Source organism: Heterocephalus glaber, unplaced genomic scaffold (genome assembly GCF_053883595.1).
Source record: "Heterocephalus glaber isolate CG9 unplaced genomic scaffold, H.glaber_assembly_v1.0 deba00001444, whole genome shotgun sequence".
Taxonomy (NCBI): Eukaryota; Metazoa; Chordata; class Mammalia; order Rodentia; family Bathyergidae; genus Heterocephalus; species Heterocephalus glaber.
This window is the reverse complement of record NW_028258297.1, coordinates 11716018-11737705: the sequence shown is the minus strand read 5'-3', so window position 1 is coordinate 11737705 and position 21688 is coordinate 11716018. Positions and strand designations below refer to the sequence as shown.

The 21688-nt window shown below is 41.2% G+C and overlaps 1 protein-coding gene across 34 annotated transcripts in view; it reads right to left on the bottom strand.

Moving 5' to 3' along the window:
* The window catches only part of Rbfox2 (RNA binding fox-1 homolog 2), a 262069-nt gene extending 240676 nt beyond the window's left edge, over positions 1–21393 (bottom strand). For 12 of the 34 annotated variants that reach the window (XR_015452317.1, XR_002395334.2, XM_004845701.4 and 9 more), the window contains exon 1: positions 20779–21052. Coding sequence is in view for 31 of the 34 variants with exons in the window: in XM_004845701.4 (XP_004845758.1) it covers positions 20779–20964 (186 nt within the window). In the remaining 3 variants the exon portion in view is untranslated. Of the gene's footprint in view, positions 1–20778 lie in introns of all 34 variants that reach the window. The other 22 variants (XM_004845707.3, XM_004845704.3, XM_087213953.1 and 19 more) reach the window with 16 other exon arrangements.
* Positions 21394–21688: the final 295 nt, after the last annotated feature.

Genomic DNA, 21688 nt, shown 5'->3' with positions numbered 1-21688 from the left:
ATAGCTTTAATTTTCATTCTACTTCAAGATTTTATTCTACAATCCCAAGCAACCCAAAGGAAAGACAACAGGCCTCGCTAAATTCTCATAGTTACTACCACCAACCAATGCCACAGACTGCTGTGACAGACCTTCCAGATAATCATTAATGCACACTAAAGTTTAGAAAGAAAAACAGACATAAACTCCAATGCAAAAACTGGTCATACTGCAAATAAAAAGTGCTGCCTGTAAATAAATATAAGTGATCCAGGGCCAGGTGTGATGGTTCACCCCTATAATCCCAGCACTCAGGAGGCAGAAGCAGGAAGATTGCCACAAGTTCAAGACCAGCCTGGACTACACAGTGAGTTCAAGCCCATCCTGAACTAGTGAGACCCTGTCTCAAAAAACCAAAATATAAATAAATAAAAGTGATCCTTAATTACACAATTCAATGAAATGCAGAAGTACCCTGGCAGATGACAGCATTGATGGCAATTCCACATACTAAACACCCATCACCTGCAATGGGACAAATTTCGCTCAGAGTAAAAAGATGCTCTGCAACAGGAGATACAGCCTTTAATAATTAACTGGTATAGGCAATTGTACAACAGCTTTAGAATTAAGCATCCTATTTTCAGCTAATTCTAGTGCCTTTCTCAGGTACAAGTCAACTGTCAGAAAAGAAAGGGGCATCCAGTGCTCGCTTCGGCAGCACATATACTAAGAAAGGAGCATCCATGCTCCATTAGAAGAATCTCTCAGCCTCTTGTACTACTCAGCTTTCCCATTGCTGGGGCACAATACCAGACACTCACAACTTAAAGAGGAGATTTAATTTGGCTCAGGGTCAGAAAGGATTCAGTCCATGGGTAGCTGGCTCCGAGGCAGAAATATCATGGTGGAAGGGTGTGGCAGAGCAAAGCTGCTTAGTTCACTATGGCTAGGAAGCAGAGCAGGGGAACACAGCCAGAGATGATGGGGCAAGGGATCATATATAGCACCCAAGGTCATGCCTCTGTGACCCACCCAACACACACACAGGGACATGCTTTACTAATCTGGTAGGCATTTGTTGATCAGATAAAGTTGACATAGAATTAAGGGTGACAGGCCCCTATTATATCTAAGGCATGGCACTTTCACCAGCTTTTGTCTCATCAAGTAATTCTGGAATAAGCAGCTTGGCAAAAGCTTTACCAAAACAGACCAAACATTTCTCAAAATGTGTTCTAAACTTTTTTCTTGACCTTCAGCTTATAGTAGCCTAGACAAGTATCTTAAAAGCATTTCTAGTCGGCCATTTTTGGTAACTCATAAGCAAGATTATTTTTAGCTGAAAAAGTTTATTTCAATCCCTCTCTCATAACTCAGAAGCATCTGATCAGGTTTAGTTCAAGCTTTCCAGAATAATTTGTCTCTGACTGGATTCAAAGCATAGAACATTTCAGCTTCAAAGGAAAAGCTTTTCCTTAGAGACAAGAACAATCACAATGTGCTAATATACAGGATATGTAAAAATGCAGCACTTTCCTACTTGCCACCTACTCAGTATACTGCAGTGATTAAGCACTTAAACATTCATGAAGCTTTTTGAAAGCCCCTGATGGACAAAACATTGGTGCAGCATTCCATTCTATGAAGAGCAAAATATATGCCCACAAGGTAGAAAAGAGCTCCACATAAAATCAAATGTAATAAAACAGAAAATAAAGTTCAAAATGTTTCCATGCCGCATTCAAACTGTGACTCCAAATGGAGGGAAAGTTTCTTCTAGGATGCAGAGCTTAGAAGAAATGAGTAATGCTGGAAGGTAGCACTATATCTATACAATATAACCAAATACAGGTTTTCTTTGTTCTCTTGCTTTCTCTTCCTTAACGAACAAAGACAGAGTTACATCCACGGACCACTATGAGAATGTTCCTTGAGTGGTGGGTAATCCAACCACCACATCCAGTCAGCTTTATGAATAGTGGTACATGATGGCAAGGGGATGGCAGTATTAGGATGGACTAACTACCAAGGACACTTTGGGAATGCTCTCTGCCCTAAAGCCTCCATCCAGACCCATCGTGCCGCCTGCACTTCCTCTTACACCCTGTGCTTATGCACGCTGTTGCCCCCCCCCAGTCAATACCCAGCAACAGCTCCTACAGAATATCCTTGCGTTCATCCCCCCAGCTGAGTAAGAATCCCTCCCCCTCTCCACTCTGCTCCCTCAGAAACCAGACTTACTCCCATCAGAGTATAGTAACTCTTCTATTTAATATCAGGTTAGATTCGAGAATAACAGGCTATTCCCAAATCCCTTTGTTCAAAAAATTCCAAAATGAGAAAATCCCAGCAACCCATGGGCATATATCTAGCTAGGGGACATGTGTTAAGAAGCCCATGGAGACTATGATAGTGGTTCTGACTCACTTTGCTTCTTCTCAACCCACTTCATGATTTTTACTGAGCCTTTATAATTGTACTGTTGAATGATTCATCCTGTATGCACATTCAGTATTTACCATTTCCTCACATTTCCCATTTTTAATCATCTCTACATTTATCCAACCCTTCATATCATTCTTTTCAGTTAATAATAAATGTAATAAGACACAGCTAATAATAAGTATATTTCTATAACTATGATACATTATATAAATATGATATATATAAAGGTTATATAATATAACCTATATACCTATATAAATATGAATATAAGCACTGGAAACACCTAAAACAATGAGACAGACAGAATTTAAATGACTATGTGCCACCACTAGCACTGTATTTATTTTTTTTACTAGCACTATTTCGTCTGTGTGGTAAGCAAAACCAGCACATTTCTTTGACACATAACTCACTTGAATGAAAATTAGCAAGTTTAAGGATCACATGCCCTGTACTTATTATGTGATTTTAGTAAAAAAATAATAATAATAACTTTTTTTGAGACAGGGTCTCACCTTGTAATTCAGGCTGGCCTTGAACTCACTATGTAGCCAGGTTGGCCTTGAAGTCATGGTAATTCTTCTGCCTCAGCTTCTCCATGTGATGAAATCTCACACCACTCTGTTCTGATCTCCCCAACCCTGACTCACCCCTTTGTCCAGTATATCTAGTGTGTATACGATATCCATCTAGTAGTAAGCAGTCATCTTGGTTATTAGATCAACAGTCTCAATATCACAGTCCTTATGTTCAATTAACCCTAATTTTATGTAGTAATTGCCCACAGCACAAGAGGAGTGGTACTGGCAATTGTACTACAACATACTGTTATGACTGTCCAACTTTATTATTAGTTATTATTGTAATCTCTTACTATCCCTAATTTACAGATTATAGGTACGTAAGTATATATAAGAAATACATTAGGGCCAGGGATTTAGCTCAGTGGTTTCGCCGCCTGCTTTACAAGCACAAAGACCCGAGTTCGATCCCTGGTACCAAAAAAAAAAAAAAAGAGAGAGAAAAAGAAATACATATAAAGTTTCAGTGTTATCCAGGTTTCAAGCATCCACTGAGGATCTTGGAATATGTTTCCTGCAGAAAGGGTAGCATCACTATTATGCAAAATTCAAAAAGGCACGAAAGGTATACAATAAAAATTAAGACTTCACCTCTATTCCTGCATTACTCAGCGTTCCTCCCCAGAAGCAACCACTGTGAGCAGAGCCTTGCAAATGCTGGCAAAGATAATCTATGTGAATGTGGATGTAATTTTTTTCATTACACAAAGAGCAACAAATTATCCATTCTTCTGCACTTGACTTTACACTTGCTGTGTTCAGTGATCTGTGTCTGTTTATCCAGAGCTGCCTAGTTCTTTGTAAGGGCTGTATAATATTCCACTGGGTGAATTTATCTTATTTTATTTGGTTGCTTTCCTATTAGAGTATTTTTATTTTTTAAACCTTCTACTATTTCAAATAATGCTACAATGCATATTCTTCCATGTAAATCCAAGAAATGAAACTGAAAGATCAAAGAATATGTATATTTTAAGACCTGGGGGTATAGCTCAGCGGTAGAGTTCGAAAGCATGTGTGAGGCCCATGGTTCAGTCCCCAGTACCTCAAAAAAATGTGCATTTAGGCTGGGATTTAGCTCAGTGGTACCACACCTGCCTCACAAGCATAAGGTCCTGAGTTCAATTCCCAGTACAAAAAAAAATGTGCATTTTACATTTTAATAGATATTGCTAAATGAAGCTCTTCATGGAAGTTATATGACTTTTCCTGCAATGCGCATACAGTACTAAGGTTGAACCCAGGGCCTCATAAGCACTCTACTACTGAGCTACATCCCCATCCCTTTTTTCATTTTATCTTGAGAGAAGGCCTCACTAAGTTGCCTATGCTAATCTAGAATTTGCAATCTTCCTGCTTCAGCCTCCCAAGTAGCAGGGATTATAAGTGTGTACCACAATGCCCAGCAAATAATGTGACCTTCTGCCCCCCACAAGCAGTATGAGTACCTTTCTCTCTACTTACATACTTATTGATAAACTGTGTTATTAAATGTTTATTCTAATGGATAGCTGAATATTGTTCCATAAACTTCCAGCAATAAACCTCAAGTTTCCTAAGAACATTGCTTTAAATCTAAATCCAGGGTCTAGCAGTATTTAGCATATCATATGCATTCAAATGCTGCTAGATGAATATAGTGACCAAGCAGGCCAAGGGTTTTTGCACAATATGAGAACTTTACTTCTGCTATAAAGGAAAATGAAAGAGCTTAAAATTTTAGTGACTTTTCTTTTAAAAAGAAAAAGGAAGGAAAAAAGGATGGATAGGGGCCGGGGATTTAGCTCAGTGGTTCCACTGCCTGCCTCGCAAGCGCAAGAACCTGAGTTCACTCCCTGGTACCAAAAAAAGGATGGATATATGCACTGATTATGATCTAGAATTATTTCTGCTAAAGGTTTAAAAAAAAAACAGGAAAAAGATTCACACCTGTCTGAAATAGTTAGGTATTGTGCTATCTTAAAGTGTACAGACTACACTGAAAACGCCAAAGCTGACGGGCCTCCAATGCAACTCCCAAAGGAACAATAAGACTCTTCTCTAAAACCACCACAGGATACCAAAGCTTCTCATGTCAATATTTTTTATATAACTTTCAAAAACACCAATTTTCATCATGCATTGGACAGTCACATAGTCAATTAACATTTTGCTAATTTGCTTTTGCATGGTACCTAGCTTAGTTAATGCTAAAAATCTTCCAGTGAATCCCATACTGAACTCTGCACACCTCTGGTCAGCATGTGTTTGCCAGGGTCTCTGGTGACCTTGCCCCATGCTATAACAAACACTATAACAAGTAACACTTTCACAGCACTTGCTATGCAGCAGCCAGATTATATTCACTGTATTAACTCATTTAATACAATAACCTGTGAGGCAATGTATCATCTCTATTTTACAAATGGAAAATTGAAGCACAGAGAGGATGAGTAACCTGCTTAGTGGACACACGGCTATGCAGGCATAAAGAGAGAATTTGAGCCTATGCAATCTGATACTAAGTATGCATCCTTTTAACCCAAAATTTTAATACAGTGTGATAACTGCTCTAATACAGAGTATATATCACCAAAGCACTATACTTTAACATATACTCTGTGAATACTATCAGCAATTGTATTATTTATGTACACATCCACTGCCACCCTGTAAATTAAGTAAGTCACCATGCTTAACTCATTACTCAATAAATTCTACAACTGGGTTTTAGATTGAGGTGGAATTTAAAAGTATTACTTTTATTCCTCTGGTCTGAACTTCATATTTCCTACACTGATATTTCTGCTCCTGCGTGCCCCACTTCCCAAGGCCCATCTTCTCCAAGGTAAGATCTACGTTCAGCTGTGTGCTGGTTCCCTAGAGATGCTGGCCAGACATCTCAAGCTTCCTGGGGGACACTCTTAGGGTCCTGAAACACTGCAGAAGCCCATAGGACATTCCTGGTGGGAACAACACTACCAGTATAGCCCCCACTCCCCAGAAGCAATCAGCCTGGATCAATGGCTCTTATCAGGATCGCGGAGTAACTTGAGCCACTTGCCAACCCATCTCTGGACTGCTATGACAGGCGCTTTCTGCTATCAGGTTGCACAAATGCCTGGAAACCTAATACTGGGTTTGAAGGAAAAAGCAACAGGGAAAACAACACAGCATCTGGTACCCTGTCTGCTTCCATTCACTGGTTGGGGCAAGAGCACTAAGATGTGTGACTCAGGCCACAGAGCCTGAGCGGGACTAATTCACCCACTGAAGTACCTGGGGACCAGAAAGACTGTCTGGAAAGACTGGCTGGCATTCATTTAGAGTGTGAAGCACATCTCCATTGGCCTCATTCTCATTTTCCAAACATTCCTCAGGCAGGTGGGAGTGCTACCTCCTCTATAATATCCTCATAAAGGGAAAGGTCTATTGGAGAAACCAACTCTGAAAAAGCAGAATTTTATTTCATATATTTAGGTTAAGAAGTCTGAGGGCAGGGGATTTAGCTCAGTGGTTCTGCTGCCTGCCTCGAAACCGCAAGGTCCCGAGTACAATAGCCAGTATTTAAAAAAAAAAAACAAAAGAAGTCTATAAAGGCTAACTGAGCTACAACCAAGCCCAAGCCTGCAATCTAATTCTCTGTCTGAATCAGAACCCACTACTATCCAGGAAACAAAAATATTCTGTTTGTTGAACTTCCATCAGAGAAGTCATATTCCAAGGAGGAAGAGCAGTTGCTCAATCCTGGGCTTTCCTCAAACACAGGGATTAAATCCAGCTAAACAGCAATTATGGTTGCTGAAATAATTGAAAATGAAATGGGAACATCTACTAGGAACTAAACTCCACTTTCTTATACTTCAACGCCAAACTTAGTTCGCTGAACAGCCATTTGCCAACAGTGACATTCAATGAGGATTAACCTGGGCATCTGGGATATGTCTGAGATACAAGACGTCATACTGAGCAAAATCACACTGCAGTTAGATTCTATATGCAGTGACTCAAGGCAGATCCTGAGCATCATTAGTAACTCAGTAACAAACAGGATATCTGACCCACAATGTGCCTACTAGTCAGAAAGGCAGACCAGGAACAGCTGACGGAAGATAGAAAGCTGAAGCTACCTATCTTTTACTCAGACATCTCTATAAGAAATTTGCAGGGTATTCATGTGAAAGAACAGGCATAGATTAGGTCTCCAACCTTGTGATTCCACAATTCTATAAAAACACAGAATCATCCTATATGAGGTGCTATACTAATCAGTCATCTTACCAGAGACATTTAGACATGGTTATCTCAGTAGACCAGAACACAAAAGTCTTTATTCCAGAAAGGTAACAAATAAAAGAAAAACAAACTCTTATGAAATAATCCCCAGAGAGAAAAGCAAAATACAGAGTAGGTTATTAATGCTATCATTTAAGTTATGAAAAGAGGTAGGGGAAATACGTAGGTATGATCTCTGGAAGGATACCCAGATAACTAACAACACTGGTCACCTCCAAGGACAGAAAATAGGTACCTAGAAGACAGAGACTTTTTAATCTTTTGCACATTTTGAATCATTAACCATGTGAATATATTGTATATTAAAAAATTAATGAAAAAAAAATAAATCTCTATTCCAAAAAAAAAAAAAAACTCTCAAAGAATCACACAAAGTACAGTAGTAAGAAAGACTAAGAAATGAAAGGCTGTATTGAGCCCTAAAGGCAAATGTCTGAGCTTGCTTGTCTCTCATACTCTCTTAAGCCTGAAATACCCTGTCCATAAAAATGAGTACACCAAGCAAGGCATGGTGGTACACGCCTGTAATTCCAGCACTCAGAAGGATGAGCCACAGGGATCACTGCGAGTTCAAGGTTAGCCTTAGCTATGTAGCAAGACCTGGTCTCAAAAAAAAGAAAAGAAAAGAAAAAACAAAAAATATGTATGCCGGGCCGGGGATTTAGCTTGGTGGTTTCGCTGTCTGGTGTGCAAGCACAAGGACCCGAGTTCGATCCCTGGTACCAAAACAAACAAACAAACAAAAAATGTATGCCAACTATTTCCCCTAACTAAACCAGAGGGCTGGACCAGTTAACTTTTAGGTGATTTCACCTCTGATAATTTTATCCTACTCACCATTAACATCTATTGACTAATGTGCTGTTGATTTATTATTCATTATTCAGTCATAAAAAAATTATAGATAGGATCATTTTGAGGCAAAAAGAACTATAAAACGACAAATCATCACACATATTGCAATCAAACATTCAACTTAACTTCCTCTAAGTATGAACTACAGTAAAGTGAGGTAAACACATAAAGACCCTAATACAATGTGGGCACTTGAAAGTACATTTAATAAATCTTAGCAAAATCCAAATTCAAAACACTAACTAGATCCAAAGTATAGAAGAAAGAAACTGAGGTTCAGGGTTGAGTTCAAGTTCTACATGAAGCAACTGTCAAGTAATATGAAAAATATTTTCAATATTAAATGTGGCATGCAAGAACAATGAAGCACCTATTTGCTCCACTGTTCATCACTCACACCCTTCCAGTCACACCCTCAGGGAGGAGCACCAACTCCAGCCCTTCCTAGCCATGAGCTAGAAGAGGTATATCTGCATCATCTGATGAACATAAAAGAACATAAAGAAGAAATCACCTATCTTTAGGGGCTGTTATAGGAAATAATTAAGAGCATGTGGGAAAGTCTTTTATAAAGTATAAATTTAATTATTATGTGCAATTTTAGTCACCATCCTTCAAATGCAGAGATGTGATTACAAGAAAAAAGCAACAAAAATTAAGATTTTTAGAAATCTAAAAAGATCTTTTTTTCAACAAACATATACTGTACTGAGTTTTCATTAGAATACATCCCTGGCACTAAAGAGAAGCCAAGGATACAGATTTCTGCCTATGAGAAATTGGAAAAGCACTGGAATATAAGAAAAACAAAAGCAAGGTAATAATAAAAATAGATCTTAGGGCCAGGGATTTAGCTCAGTGGCACCAAGGCTGCCTCACAAGTGCAAGGTCCTGAGTTCAATCCCCGGTACCCAAAAGAAAAAAAAAAAGATCTTAGACACTGAGTATCTATTTGTTAAAAAAAAAAAAATAGATCTTAAGACACTGAATATCTATGTGTCTGGCCCTGAACTAAGCACATTACATACATGATATCCTTTAATTCTCTGGCTAATCCTCTAATACATTTTACAAATGGACAAGCTGAAGCATGACAGGTTAAGTGACTTAATCAACCTCACACAGCTATGAAATGGAAAAGCTAGGAATCCACCTCAAGACTGTCCCTACCAAGGCCATTCTAACTTTTATAATCTTGGAGTGGGAAAAGCTTTCCTAAGAACCATACACATGCATACAAACTATTAATGAAAACTTCTATATTTTCGTTTCTTATTTTTAAGAAAATAACTTCTGTGGGCCAAAGATTTAGCTCAGCAGTTTCGCTGCTTGCTGCGCAAGTGCAAGGACCAGAGTTCGATCCCCGGTACCAAAAAAAGAGAAAATAACTTCTGATACAGTAAATTAAAAAAGCAAAACTGCTAAAGAATCTGTACAGTATGCTACTGTTTGTATAAAAAAATAAAGGGAGGGCCAGGGGATTTAGTTCAGTGGTTTTGCCACCTGCTGTGCAAGCGCAAGGACCTGAGTTCGATCCCCGGTACCAAAAAAAATAAAAATAAAAAAATAAAATAAAGGGGGAAGAAAAACACAAAGGGATAACAATGGCTACTTGTTTGGTGAAGAGGACAGGGGCAGAAGAGAATCAGTGTGAGAAGAAGGCAATTCACTAAAAGTTCACTAAATATATTTTTATGAATTTAGAGTTAGGAATTAACTTAGAAGTAGGAAACCTGGTCACAATTCCTGGTTAAATCAGTTTGGAAAATGCTACATAGTACCTCAGAGTCAGAACATCTGCTTAAAAAAGTATGGCATGATAGTTAAAATGTTTTGTTTAATTCTAATTTCCAAAGTTATTTGACTTTTTTTGGCAGAATGATATTTTATCATTTCTGAAAAAGCAATCAGTGGAATACAACTTGGGATATTCCAAATTAAATAATTTCCTTGCTTAAAATAGGAGGCTCAACCAATCAAATTGTTTAGGTGTGCTCAAGTTCTGAGATACTGTTAAACCACGTTAAGTATGTGCTATTTGTCTAAAACTAACACTTTAGAAAATAATTCATAGTGACATTAAAATCCCAAAACGGTAAATGATCCCTACACCAAGCCTAAGAAAATCAAATAAAAAATTCTTAACATAGGCTTCCCAGGATTGAAAAGCAACCAAAGCCTACAGAGTAACACTTATTCCAACTACTCCTAGAGAGTGAAAGGCAAAGTAAGCATAAAGGGACACTGCATGTGCATATATACAGATACAGGGTTATCTATTAATCACAGCATTTTTATACAAAGGACAAAATCCTAATGGTCCCTGATAAACATCTTTCTCAAAGGCTGCTGCTACGTGCAGTAACATGCTTTAATCCTTAAGCCTGAAGGCAGGTAAAAGCCAAGTAAACCCACTGACCTCCAACACTGTAAAATACGGCCAGCTCAAAGCCAAACTGTTTCAGCTAAAAGATCTATCCAGCAACAAAACAAACAATTGAAGGCCAAAACAGAAAGTAGAGAGACACAAGATGTCTCCTATGAACAATGAGCAGCATCTCACGGAGGTGTGGCCAACAGAAATATCAATGTTTATATCTAGATACAGACCTTTGGGATATGACCAGCATTACACTAAAGTCTTAGAATGATATTTAAGTGGCAAAGCAGAGTATTAAGAGTCATTAGTCACCCTATGGCTTCAAGTTTGAATACAACATATAAAACATGCAGTAAAATCTGTATATGAAGATAACAAAGACAGGTGTAATGAAACAGACTGCTTAGGTGATAGCTGCCCAGCATTACATTCCACCTTTGATACAAGTTCCTTCTCTGACTCTCTCACAGAGAGATGTATAGCATAAGACCACTTTCAAATTGGAGCCAATGGGGAGCTTATACTCCCGATAAGCTTGGCCAAAACTCCCACTCTGAAGAGCAGGCATTGTGGAGATTTTCTGAAGTTCCAACAAAGTCTTCAAACCCACTGGGCCAGCTACCGACAGTGTTCCTAGAAGCTTATATAAGGTGCAAGCCAGTAAGTTAAGCTCTGTAGGTACTGGGAACCACCAGAAAACACCTTCCAATTTTTGCCAGTTTTTGCTCTCTGAAATCACACAGTTCTACTGTCCATCCCCTAGAAACAAAAAAACAGCAAGTTGAAAACTATCAAAAGCCACATATTCAGACTGATTAGGGGAGCGGATTGGGAACTGACTGGGGAGTGACTTCATTGGTGGATGGTTTTGCAGAGGGCAGGGACTTGAATAAAAATGGGGAGAAACAGAGCCAGGGATTTAGCTCAGTGGTTCTGCCACCTGCCTCGAAAGCACAAGGTCCTGAGTTCGATCCCCAGTATAAAAAAAAAAGGGAGGGAGAAACAAAGATCTACAATTCCTGCCTTGTACTCAAAATTATTACCTACCCTCCCAAGAATGTTTGTAGAGCACTGAAATGCAAAAGGGAAAAGAAAAAAGTAGAGGTAGGGGGCACAAACTTAAGGCTATATGTGTGACTGTAAAAAAATCCCCAGGAGAGGATGACCTATGAAACTAAGCTCCATGCAACAAGGGCTAACTATGCAGCTGCTTTTCTACTTGCCTAAGAGTCCAAGATAAACAGAGCAGGCCCATCAAGAAGTCCCAGTAGCTTCCAGGAAAATGGAAGCAAAGTCCTTTTGTCTCAGGACAAGTCACACATCCCTGAAATTAATCCTAAATGAAATTCATATACTTATAGGTCTGCTCTGGAAAACACTCTGGCTGTCGGCAATTAATGACCCCTCCTCTAAACAGCTGCCAATTTGCAGAGGAAAAAAAGCAGCTCAAAATAAAAGCAACAGAAGAACCTCCCATGAGCCTCTGTTCCCTAAGCATTCCAACTCAAGCAGTAGCTGGAAGCCAAATGGGATCCTGCAGCTCCTGCCTTTAGTTCCTCTGACCCCATCCAATCCCAAAGCCAAGAAAGTCCCACAGCCACCAACTCATCCCTCACCATAAATCATGCCTTGCTTGTGGTACTTCCAAAGAGGAACTCACAAAATCAATGCAGCCAGAAAGAAAAATAAACAGCATGCCTCCTCAGAAACCACATGCCTAAAATAAAATAACCAACACCCAGTGCAAAATTTCTTTTTCTCAACAAAGGAGAAATCAAAGACCCAGCCCTTTCCATGGGAAAAAAAAAATCGCATACATGGGTGTTATCTGGGGACTAAGGTCCCTTAAAAACCCAAGTGTTATGGTTGAACACACTCAAGTGGAAGTCTAAACCTCAAAGGCTCAGTTTCCTCCCTTGGGAAAATAGGTTTTTAAGAAGTTACTTAACCATTATCATTTGACAATTCAAAAAATGTCATCAACTTCGTAAGTGGCATTTATCATGGCTCCTTTGCTAAAATTCCTAGATGCCACACAGTGCAGGACACGTCAGCAGGAGATGATACTAGTGGCTGCTCTCTCATTCCTTTCTTAGAACTTGATTTATTCTTTCAGGATCCTTAAGAAGGCACCTACTGGGCCAGGGATTTAGCTCCCCTGCCTACCACCTCGCAATTGCAAGGTCCCAAGTTCGATCTCCCAAGTTCGATCTCCGGTACCAAAAAAAAAAAAGGCACCTACTATATTAACAAAGGACATTAGGAGGTAGGTGAGAGGGAAGTGGGAGGGAAGAACAAGGGCTGGAGAGAGAATTCTCCTAAAATACGTCTATTAATCTATCTCCAAAGCTGATATTCAAAAAAAATTGTATCAAATTCCCTCCTTAAGTACCCAACAGGAATAATGTGAAACATAGCATGTCTTTTGCACAGTGTCTCAGGTTAGTGTGTTTTCTGGATACATAAAAACAATCTGCAATATCTAGTGAAATTCACTAGTTAAGAAGGAAAAGGTTAAGGTCCACAGTTGATCAAATGATAGTAATATATCTGAACTGCAACACTCCAGAATCCCTCAGCAGCACTACAAAAAGGTAGATCAACAGACTGCTCCAATGAACTGGAACACGTTAGCTCTAATTGTTCCTCTCACTTGTGTGGCTCCTCTTTTTTCTTTAACCACACTATCACAAAGGTGCTTTTTACACATATACACATGCACTCAATTACTATCTGAGCACAGGAAACCAAATATCAGACTGCCATGCCCACCCAATACTTTCAACAGTTAAATTCCACCCCAGCTTCTGTATTTGGAAAGCCTCTCTCACCTTTAATCCTGGTAAGAATGGAAAGATCAATGGAATTAATATGAGAAAATGAAAAACATGGAAACAAAGTCTTTGTAAAGAAGGAGGGATGGAAGGGGTTGAAGGGAGGGCAGGGGAATGGGGAAAAAATAAGAACCAAGAGAGATTATGTAAAGGTGCAAATTTCCAATGATGAATGTCATTATCTTATATATCTAAAATGTACCAATAAAATTAATTTAAAAAAAAAAAAGAATGGAAAGATCAGGTAACATTTCACAAATCATGCAACACCTAGACTTCACATAAGCTGGAAAGCAGACCAAAGGCCAGACCCCTAAAGGAAAATTTAGAGAGACAAAGCCATCTGCAGGCCCCAACTGAAGCAAGAAGACAAAGTTCAATTCAACAAGAACAAGTTTCTTGACTACTCAGGCCCAGGCACAGTGCTAAATCCTATATATCCCCCCTAAGGATCCCCTGAAGATTTCATGAGTGAGGGGCTAATTTTTAAAGTCCTATAACAGAGTTATGAACCTGATCTTCTGGAAAATAGCAGGAGTATGGGTGGGATGGGAGCAGTCACAAAGGCATCCAGGAGGAATCAGTATCAAAACTGATTCTTAAAGACAGAGAGATGTCCAGCCATAGGGTAGGCCAAAGGACAGAATGGATTTCATCTTGAGGTCAAACGTGAGGTTTCAAGATTTTAATCACAGTAACAGATTTACTCTTCCACACAGATCACTCCATTAGCATGGGGGCGGGGGGGGGGGGGCGGTGATACTCAGGCATCTTTGCTCAATTTCCATAAACCAATATGAGAACAAGAAATGCCACATAGTCAATGTAACATATTTAACCAACAAACTTTAAAAATTTGAAACACAGTTTTTCAGTATTCCTCATCCCATCTACCCTAAAAAGGCAGCAAATGTCTCTCCCACCCTCCCAGTATAGCTCCCCTGGGTTCCAGGAAATATCCACATTATCAGTACAAGAACTATGATACTTCAGTAGTCTTTTCAACCCAGATCAAAGGATGAAATGTCTCCCCTCCCCATAGGGAGACCTCTATGACCAGGTTCATTCCCCTTGTCCTCCACAGATAACAAGCAAATGAGGTTTCCCAATTTAACTCACTGCTCAGCTCTAATAGTTCCCAACTCTGGCACTTAGTCAATCGGAAGCACATTAACCACTCCATGCTGAGCAAGCAGTAAGCAGGAACTTATTGAGTACTGTACAGCATATTATAAAGAAAGCAAGAAATAAACTTAACACTGAGTCATGATAGACACTTTAAATAATCTCAGTTATTCATTACAGTAACTCATAAGAGCAGGTTTTAAGTCTCCCAGTTCACAGATGTATGAGCAAGAACTCAAGAGATGTTCAATATCTTGCCAAAGGCCATTCAATTGGTAAGTGAAGAAGTCAAGACTCAACTCCAAATATGAGAAATTGTAAATGGTGTTTCTTTACTACACCATATGCCAAGTACTACACATCTGAATAACAAACAAGTTTCCACAGTAAGGCTAGTAATAGTACTATCTCCCCTTTAAAAATGAACAAGTAAACCATATTTTACATTCTGATTAAGGGATCACTCAGAGAGATCAGTCACAACTGAATGATCACAACTGAAATCTCCAACTACTAAAAAGGTTAGTCCTTAGCATTAGCAACCAAGAATGTTCAGACTCAAATAATCAGGATGACTTAGCTATGCTCCAGAGAAAGATATCATATCCTCCATATACTTTCCCCTGAATCCCTAAAATAACATTTGAACACAACTCAGGGCTGTCTGCTCGCTCATTTGGGCACTCTTTCTCTCTCACTCCCTCTCCCTCTCCTCCCAAACTACTTTACCAACCCAAATTACAGAAATATGTCCAGGATTCACATAGCAGTTCTGATCCGATTTGTCCCAATCCTGGCTCAAGCAGCTTTGCATTACTCTCCTAACTAGATCAGCCCTAGCCAATGGATTTATTCAAGCTGATCTGTGATGGATTAGATAATGAAACCTTAGCCATGTAAGCTGCTGGCTCATATTAGGGCTGGAGGGAAGAATAAGAAACTCAATACTCCTGGAGGCCACCTAAAACACCAAATGCACTCGCCATGCCTTGCTCCATCTGTCTGCTCATGCTCCAGTTACTGCCATTTCCTTTCCATCATCTCTGTGGCTCTTCTCTCCTGCCTCTGAAGGAAGTGCACACTTGCCCCAGAATAAAGATGTCTACTATGCTTTGCAAACATACAAGCAAATTTCAAACAAATCCACTCAACAAAATGGCTGTCTTTATTGTTTCTACAAATTATTAAAGCATAACCTCCAAATGAAGGCCTGGGCTAAAGATACACTAGCAACTGTTCTTGTTTACACTAAGCAGTATACTGAATTTCTTTCTTAACAATCCTATAATCTTGAGGCCTGTCTGCACCAGTTTGCTTTATAACAAAATGAAAGTTAAATCTCTAGTTAACTTCTGTTGTGTTCACATGTCAGTGCAACAGAGAAAAAAATGACAAGGTGGCTAGAAGATGAGAGAAGTTAAGACAGATTCAACTCAAGCTAATCTCTTGAGTCATCCTTAAGAATAGCTCTACTGGGGCCAGGGATTTAGCTCAGCGGTTCCAGTGCCTGCCTGGCAAACGCAAGGTCCCGAGTTCGATCCCCGGTACCAAAAAAAAAACAAAAAAAGAATAATTCTACTTTGAAGTCATATTTGACTTTCTCTTCCTTCTCGAATATATCTCCAGTTTCACATTCAAAGGTTTCCTTGTTGAGTTCTGGGAAAAAGTAATTTTTACATGACTGTGCCTCAGTTTCTCAATCTACAGTATGTACTACTCTGGCAGTTTTAAAATAGGCTGAACACTTGTTTCCTCCCAAAATTCAAACACTGAATGCTCTAAGCCCTATGGATGGTATCTGAAGATGGGGCCTTTGGAAAATAATTAGGATTAGATGAGATCATGAGGGTGGGACCATCACACGAGATTAGTGCAAGAAGAGCTTTCACTCCATATGGTGTACTAAGGAAAGCCACGTTAGCACACAGCGAGGAAGCACTGTGTCTACAAGCTAAGATGTGGTAGGCCTTCATAGGACACTGAATTTGCTGGCACCTTGATATTGGACTTCCCAGCCTCCAAAACCGTGAGAAATAAGTGTGTTATGTTTTTTTCAGTCTATGGTATTTTGTTGTGGCAGCCTAAGAAGACTAAAATAAGCAGAAATGAAAGTTCAGTAATTTTGATGAAATTACTTGTAAGAAAAGCATGTTATTTGTTTACCTGTATTCAAAGGGTAGTACATGCTCAGTTTCAGTATCAAATACCCAAGTGAGGTCCCAAAGAAACATTCACCTAGAAGGAACAAGTGGGAAGACAAACTACTTGAATAGATAAGAGCATCCACAAAGTAATCACAAGCAAGTACAAACCAAAAAGAAGTCTCCCCACTATGAGAGTCACCCATGATATGAACAAGCACTGAATCCATGCAGCTAAACTAGATTTATGACACTGCTGAAAAAGTTAACTCTGCCACATAATAATCAGATATTAACATTTCACTGCCACAAAAAATTTTTGCTAAAAACTATAATCATTAAGATACACTGTGCCTTATACAGCAGCTAAATTCTCAATTGCACAAAAGTAGAATTTTTGTTAACCAAATTATTTACATTCACTAGAAAAGCTGACTAAAAGAATTTAATCCCCAGCATGTTTTACAGCCTAAGTTTCAGACATATTAGGCTTGCTTAAAGTGAAATGAACTCATCTAACTTTCTACCAAATTAAATTATTTCCAAATGTAGCAGTTCTCCTTAAGAACTACATTTCTCAACCTATTTTTCAATTTTCAAATTGCATTTATCTCTAACCTCCTACTCCACGGTTCAGAGTTCTCTTTCAGGGCTGTGCTGACTCCCTTTTCATCCACATAAAGCTTCTATATATGGCCCCCCAAGAGCACCAAACCTCTCCCTCTCCCCTGTGGTTCCTTCTGAGCCTAAGGACTACAACAAAAGCACCAGGGACTCTCCAGATTCCCCTGAGATCCACTTTGGGAAGTAATGATTTATTCCAAAAGTTTAGTGGCTGCAACCCAAGGTTCAGCTTTGGAATCTGAAGTTTGGACACAGCTTGCTTCATTTGGGAACCAGCCTCGGGAAGTTAACTTCAATAAATGATTTTATCCTGTAAAAAGCAGTTACTCACTCCTTTGGCACTTAAAGGATTGAGGAATTTTGTGATAATATCCTCACCCCAGAATTTCATTTTTTAAAATCCTTTTACTATTTGTAAAAGGTAAATTTCAACATCAATTTAACAGACTAAGCATTTATGATGTACCCAAAACGGTCAGGTATTCATGGATAATCACAAAGGAAACACAATTCCTGCCTTTTGGAAGCTTACAAACATACTAGGGAACTAAGAATAATAGAGTCATTGAGGAATAATAAAAGGCAATGCACAAATAAACCAGGAGCCACGCTTTTTGGCACTCACCTGCAATCCCAGCACTGGGGGAACAAAGGCAGAAGGACTGTCATAAATTAGTTTATAAATTAGTTCAAGGCCAGCCTGAACTACACAGGGAGACCCTATCTCAAATAACAAACAAACAAAAAAGGCATGGAGGCAAAAGCAATCTAATGTCAACTAGGCGCACAGGCAAGTCTTCCAAATACAGAGCTAGGACTTCAGAAAAACTCCATTTGTGTTAAGATATAGACAAAAATATGTGCTTTAAAACAAAACCACATACCAAAAAAGGTTGATGACACAAAGATTTTTACAGTGTACATTTACATGGGGCCCACAGGCATTTCTGACTTATTAGTCTCCTGAGAATGAGTCCCTGCTCATTCTGCTCCTGTCCTCCAACATAGCAAACACATTTCTCTCTCCATGCTTCTGAACTATCAGTTCCTCTACCTGAACCCTCTTCCCTCACATCATTAACACCTCATTCCCTCACTTCACACAAAGGTCACCTAGGGAGAGACCTTCCCTGACCATCTTCATCATTCTCTTTTTATTGCCCTTATCAGCACTTAACAGTAGTTGTTGATGTCTTTATTATGTATCTCTTCCCATTAGAATATTAGTTCTATGAAAGCAGGGCCTTTCTCTGTTCACTACATTTCCAAGGGTTAAAACAGTGCCTGGCATGTAGCAGTTGCTCAATAAATATTAGTTAAATGAATATTAAATACAAATTAAATCCTTTTCAAGGATCGTATGTACTTTAAGGACAGGGAACTTGCCTTACAATTTTTAGAAGTTAATTTAGGAATCATTTTGTACAAATGCTTTGCTTTACAACTAAGGAAACAGGTCCCCAAACAAGGGCTTATCCCAGAACAATATAGCCAATTGAAGGCAAGGAGCTAACTCAACGATGAGTTGAATGCCTGTGTGACAAGCTGTGATGGAACTAACAAAAATGAGAATGTATAAAGTGAAAATAAAGAACACCTATAAATATGTAGAGTGAGTGAAAAAAGGCTTCCCTGTGGGATAGTTCTAAACTAACTGTACCCAAAGTACCTAATCCATTCCTTCCTCTGCACACCTTCAGAGTTCTATTACACTGCTCCATTTCCAAATATCACTACCCTCAGCCAATGTGAAGGTAACTAGCAAATAATAGGCTCCAGGCAGAAAAGAGGGAAGTGGGAGGGTCTCACTATTAACTATGGTTGACAGAAATAATAAATGACTACATACACAGACACATAATTACATACACATAACTAAGTGGAACGTGCTCATCAGCACCTCTACCCAGTCTTTCCTTCTTACATCTACTGTTAATCCACATCACCTGAACTTTCCCTATATTCCTCTACACTTTTTACATGGCCAAGACTTCTCAGAATCCCTCTCCTTGACAAAGTTCTAACAATAACAAAAGCAAGCAAACAAACAAACAAATCCAAAAATAAACACCAGAGGTTCACATTACCCAAACCCACAGAAATAACGGAGAACTCTGCAAAGGAGAGCCAAGAGGCACACAACAAACATGCCAGGCTTAAGTATAGCTCCATCTCTAACACAGGAAGTCAGGGAGAACCTTAAAAAGCAGGCACCAGAGCACAGGAAGTCTTTTAGCACTGCAGAGATTTCCAAGAGTGGTGTAATGGAGAGAGCACAGGAATAAGAATTAGAAGGCCAGGCTCTTCGTTTCAGTGTTACAACCAGCTAACTAAATACCCTTAAGCAAGTCACTAGTCTTCCCTGGACTTTTAATTCCTCAACTGGAAAATGGGTGGTTAAACATACTGGGACTTGAATCCTCCTCCCCCTCCCAAAAAAAAAAAAAAATCAAATTAAAAAAAAAAAAAGAAAATGAAAATGATTGATTCTGTTCCACCAAAAAGTGCAGATAAACTATTCTGCCTAAGAATCTTCCAAGGCTATCCAGGCTAAGAACCCCTGGAAAAGTCAAAGATGTCTCTGGTACCTTTTAACATTCTATGCTTCTAAGAGAATTAAGCTGATGTCTATACACAATGGCTGCTGGGCCAGACTCACCATTTATAGAAACTGTCTTGCCAACAGAGACCAATTCCTAAAACCTAGGAAGGTTTCAAGCCCCACCACAAACTACAAAGTAACTGATATAATCAATACCATTCCTCACCGAAATCAGCCAGCTTATCCTTGAGTCCACAATTAATAATCCAGTCTTCTAGTACCCTACAAATCTTGTGTGCCCCCAGGACACTAAAAAGCTACTGGGTGTCCTAGCCAGGTAGGATGCAATTGGCAAAGTATGAGAGGGACATATCCTGAGTCTCTCTCCTGACTCATTAGCATGCGCCACAAAATGACAGAGCACCACGGTGTCCCCAAACCACCACCAAACTCCGTGTACTTCTCACACTCTTTGTGGAACTGATTTAACCCACAATCGAAGCCACATCCCCTTTGGGTTCTCTCAAGGAGTTCTCGCTTTTCACACCTCTCCTTCAAATGCCGCTTCCCTTTCCCATCCCAGCTTGTGTCCAGAGCTGCCCAAAAGGTACTCTTTCTTTTGAGGTTTCCCACCCGGTCCCCTCGTCCACGGCTCGGCCCAGCGGCTCTCCTCTGGGCAACAGTCCCAGAATTTCCCGATTTCCCCAGGAACTAAGGAAGGGTTCAATGAAATAGACTCCGTCCCAATCATGCTCGATGTCCCCCCAAAACCTATTCGCTCGTGCTGCCCTCTCGTCTCTCTAGGGCTCACACACCAAAACCCTTCTGCATCCCTGGCCTTCAAGCCCGAACTCGCCTCACCTTCTAGCCAGGCCCCGACCCATGAAGGCCTCTCCCACCCGGGACCCCCGAAACCCTCCCCGTGTCCACACCAGGAAGCCGGCCCCGCCCCGCGCCCCACCGAAACCGGGTGCCCCCCGTCCCGCGCAGCCACCTGCATCCCGCCGCCGCCGTCCGCCGTCGCCTCCTCGGTGCGCGGCCGCTTGTTCAGGCCGGCCTCGGCTCCGTCTCCTCCCGCTCCGGGAACCGGCAGCTCCAACTCCGACTCCCGCTTCATGCCCCGGGCGGCGGCGCCGGGCCCGAGCTGAGGCGACTGCTGCGGCTGGGCACCTTCCGCCATCCGCCCACGCCCCCCTCGCCTCCGGGAGCCGGGCGACCCGCGACAGGCCACCTCCCCCCGGCCTCAGCCCCGACAGTCGCGACAGGCGGGCGCGCGCCTGCCCCGCCCCCCCGCGTGCGTGCGTGCGTGCGCGCGGGCTCCGCGCCCTCAGGCTCGCGCACCGCGCCTCGGTGCCCGCCGGGTTGTCGGCGCGGGCCGTTGCTACGGGGAGTAGCTCGCGCGCCCGCTCGCACAGGCGCCGCCGGCCGGCCCGCCGCTCTTTTCAGCCTCGCGCACCCCTGGGGTCGCCGCTGGCCCGCGCTCGCTGGCTTGCTCACACTCTCCCTCACAACACGCCGGCGAGGGAGGAAGGGGGCGGTGCGGGCTCCCGAGGCTTGGGGAGGGCTGTTTATTTGGGAGGAGGAGGAGCGCGAGGCAGGAACGACCTGACTGGCCGGGATCCTCTGACCCGCCACTGTGGCAGCATCGGGAAGGCGGGGAGAAAGAGGGAGGGAGGGACCGGGATGTAGGACTCCGGCCGCGCGGGAGGCTGTGGTGAGGGAGCTGTGGCGGCCAAGCCGCGGAGGGGGCGGGGCGAGTGCCCCTCGCTAATCTCCGCCTCCTCCGCGCCCGCAGCCCGAGGGAGGCCGGGAAGAGATCGCGGGAGCTCGGGAATCTCCGGCGCCGGCCCAGGATTATACTGGGTTGGGGCTGGGAGTCTGGGATGCCAGCCGGCGTGTAGCGG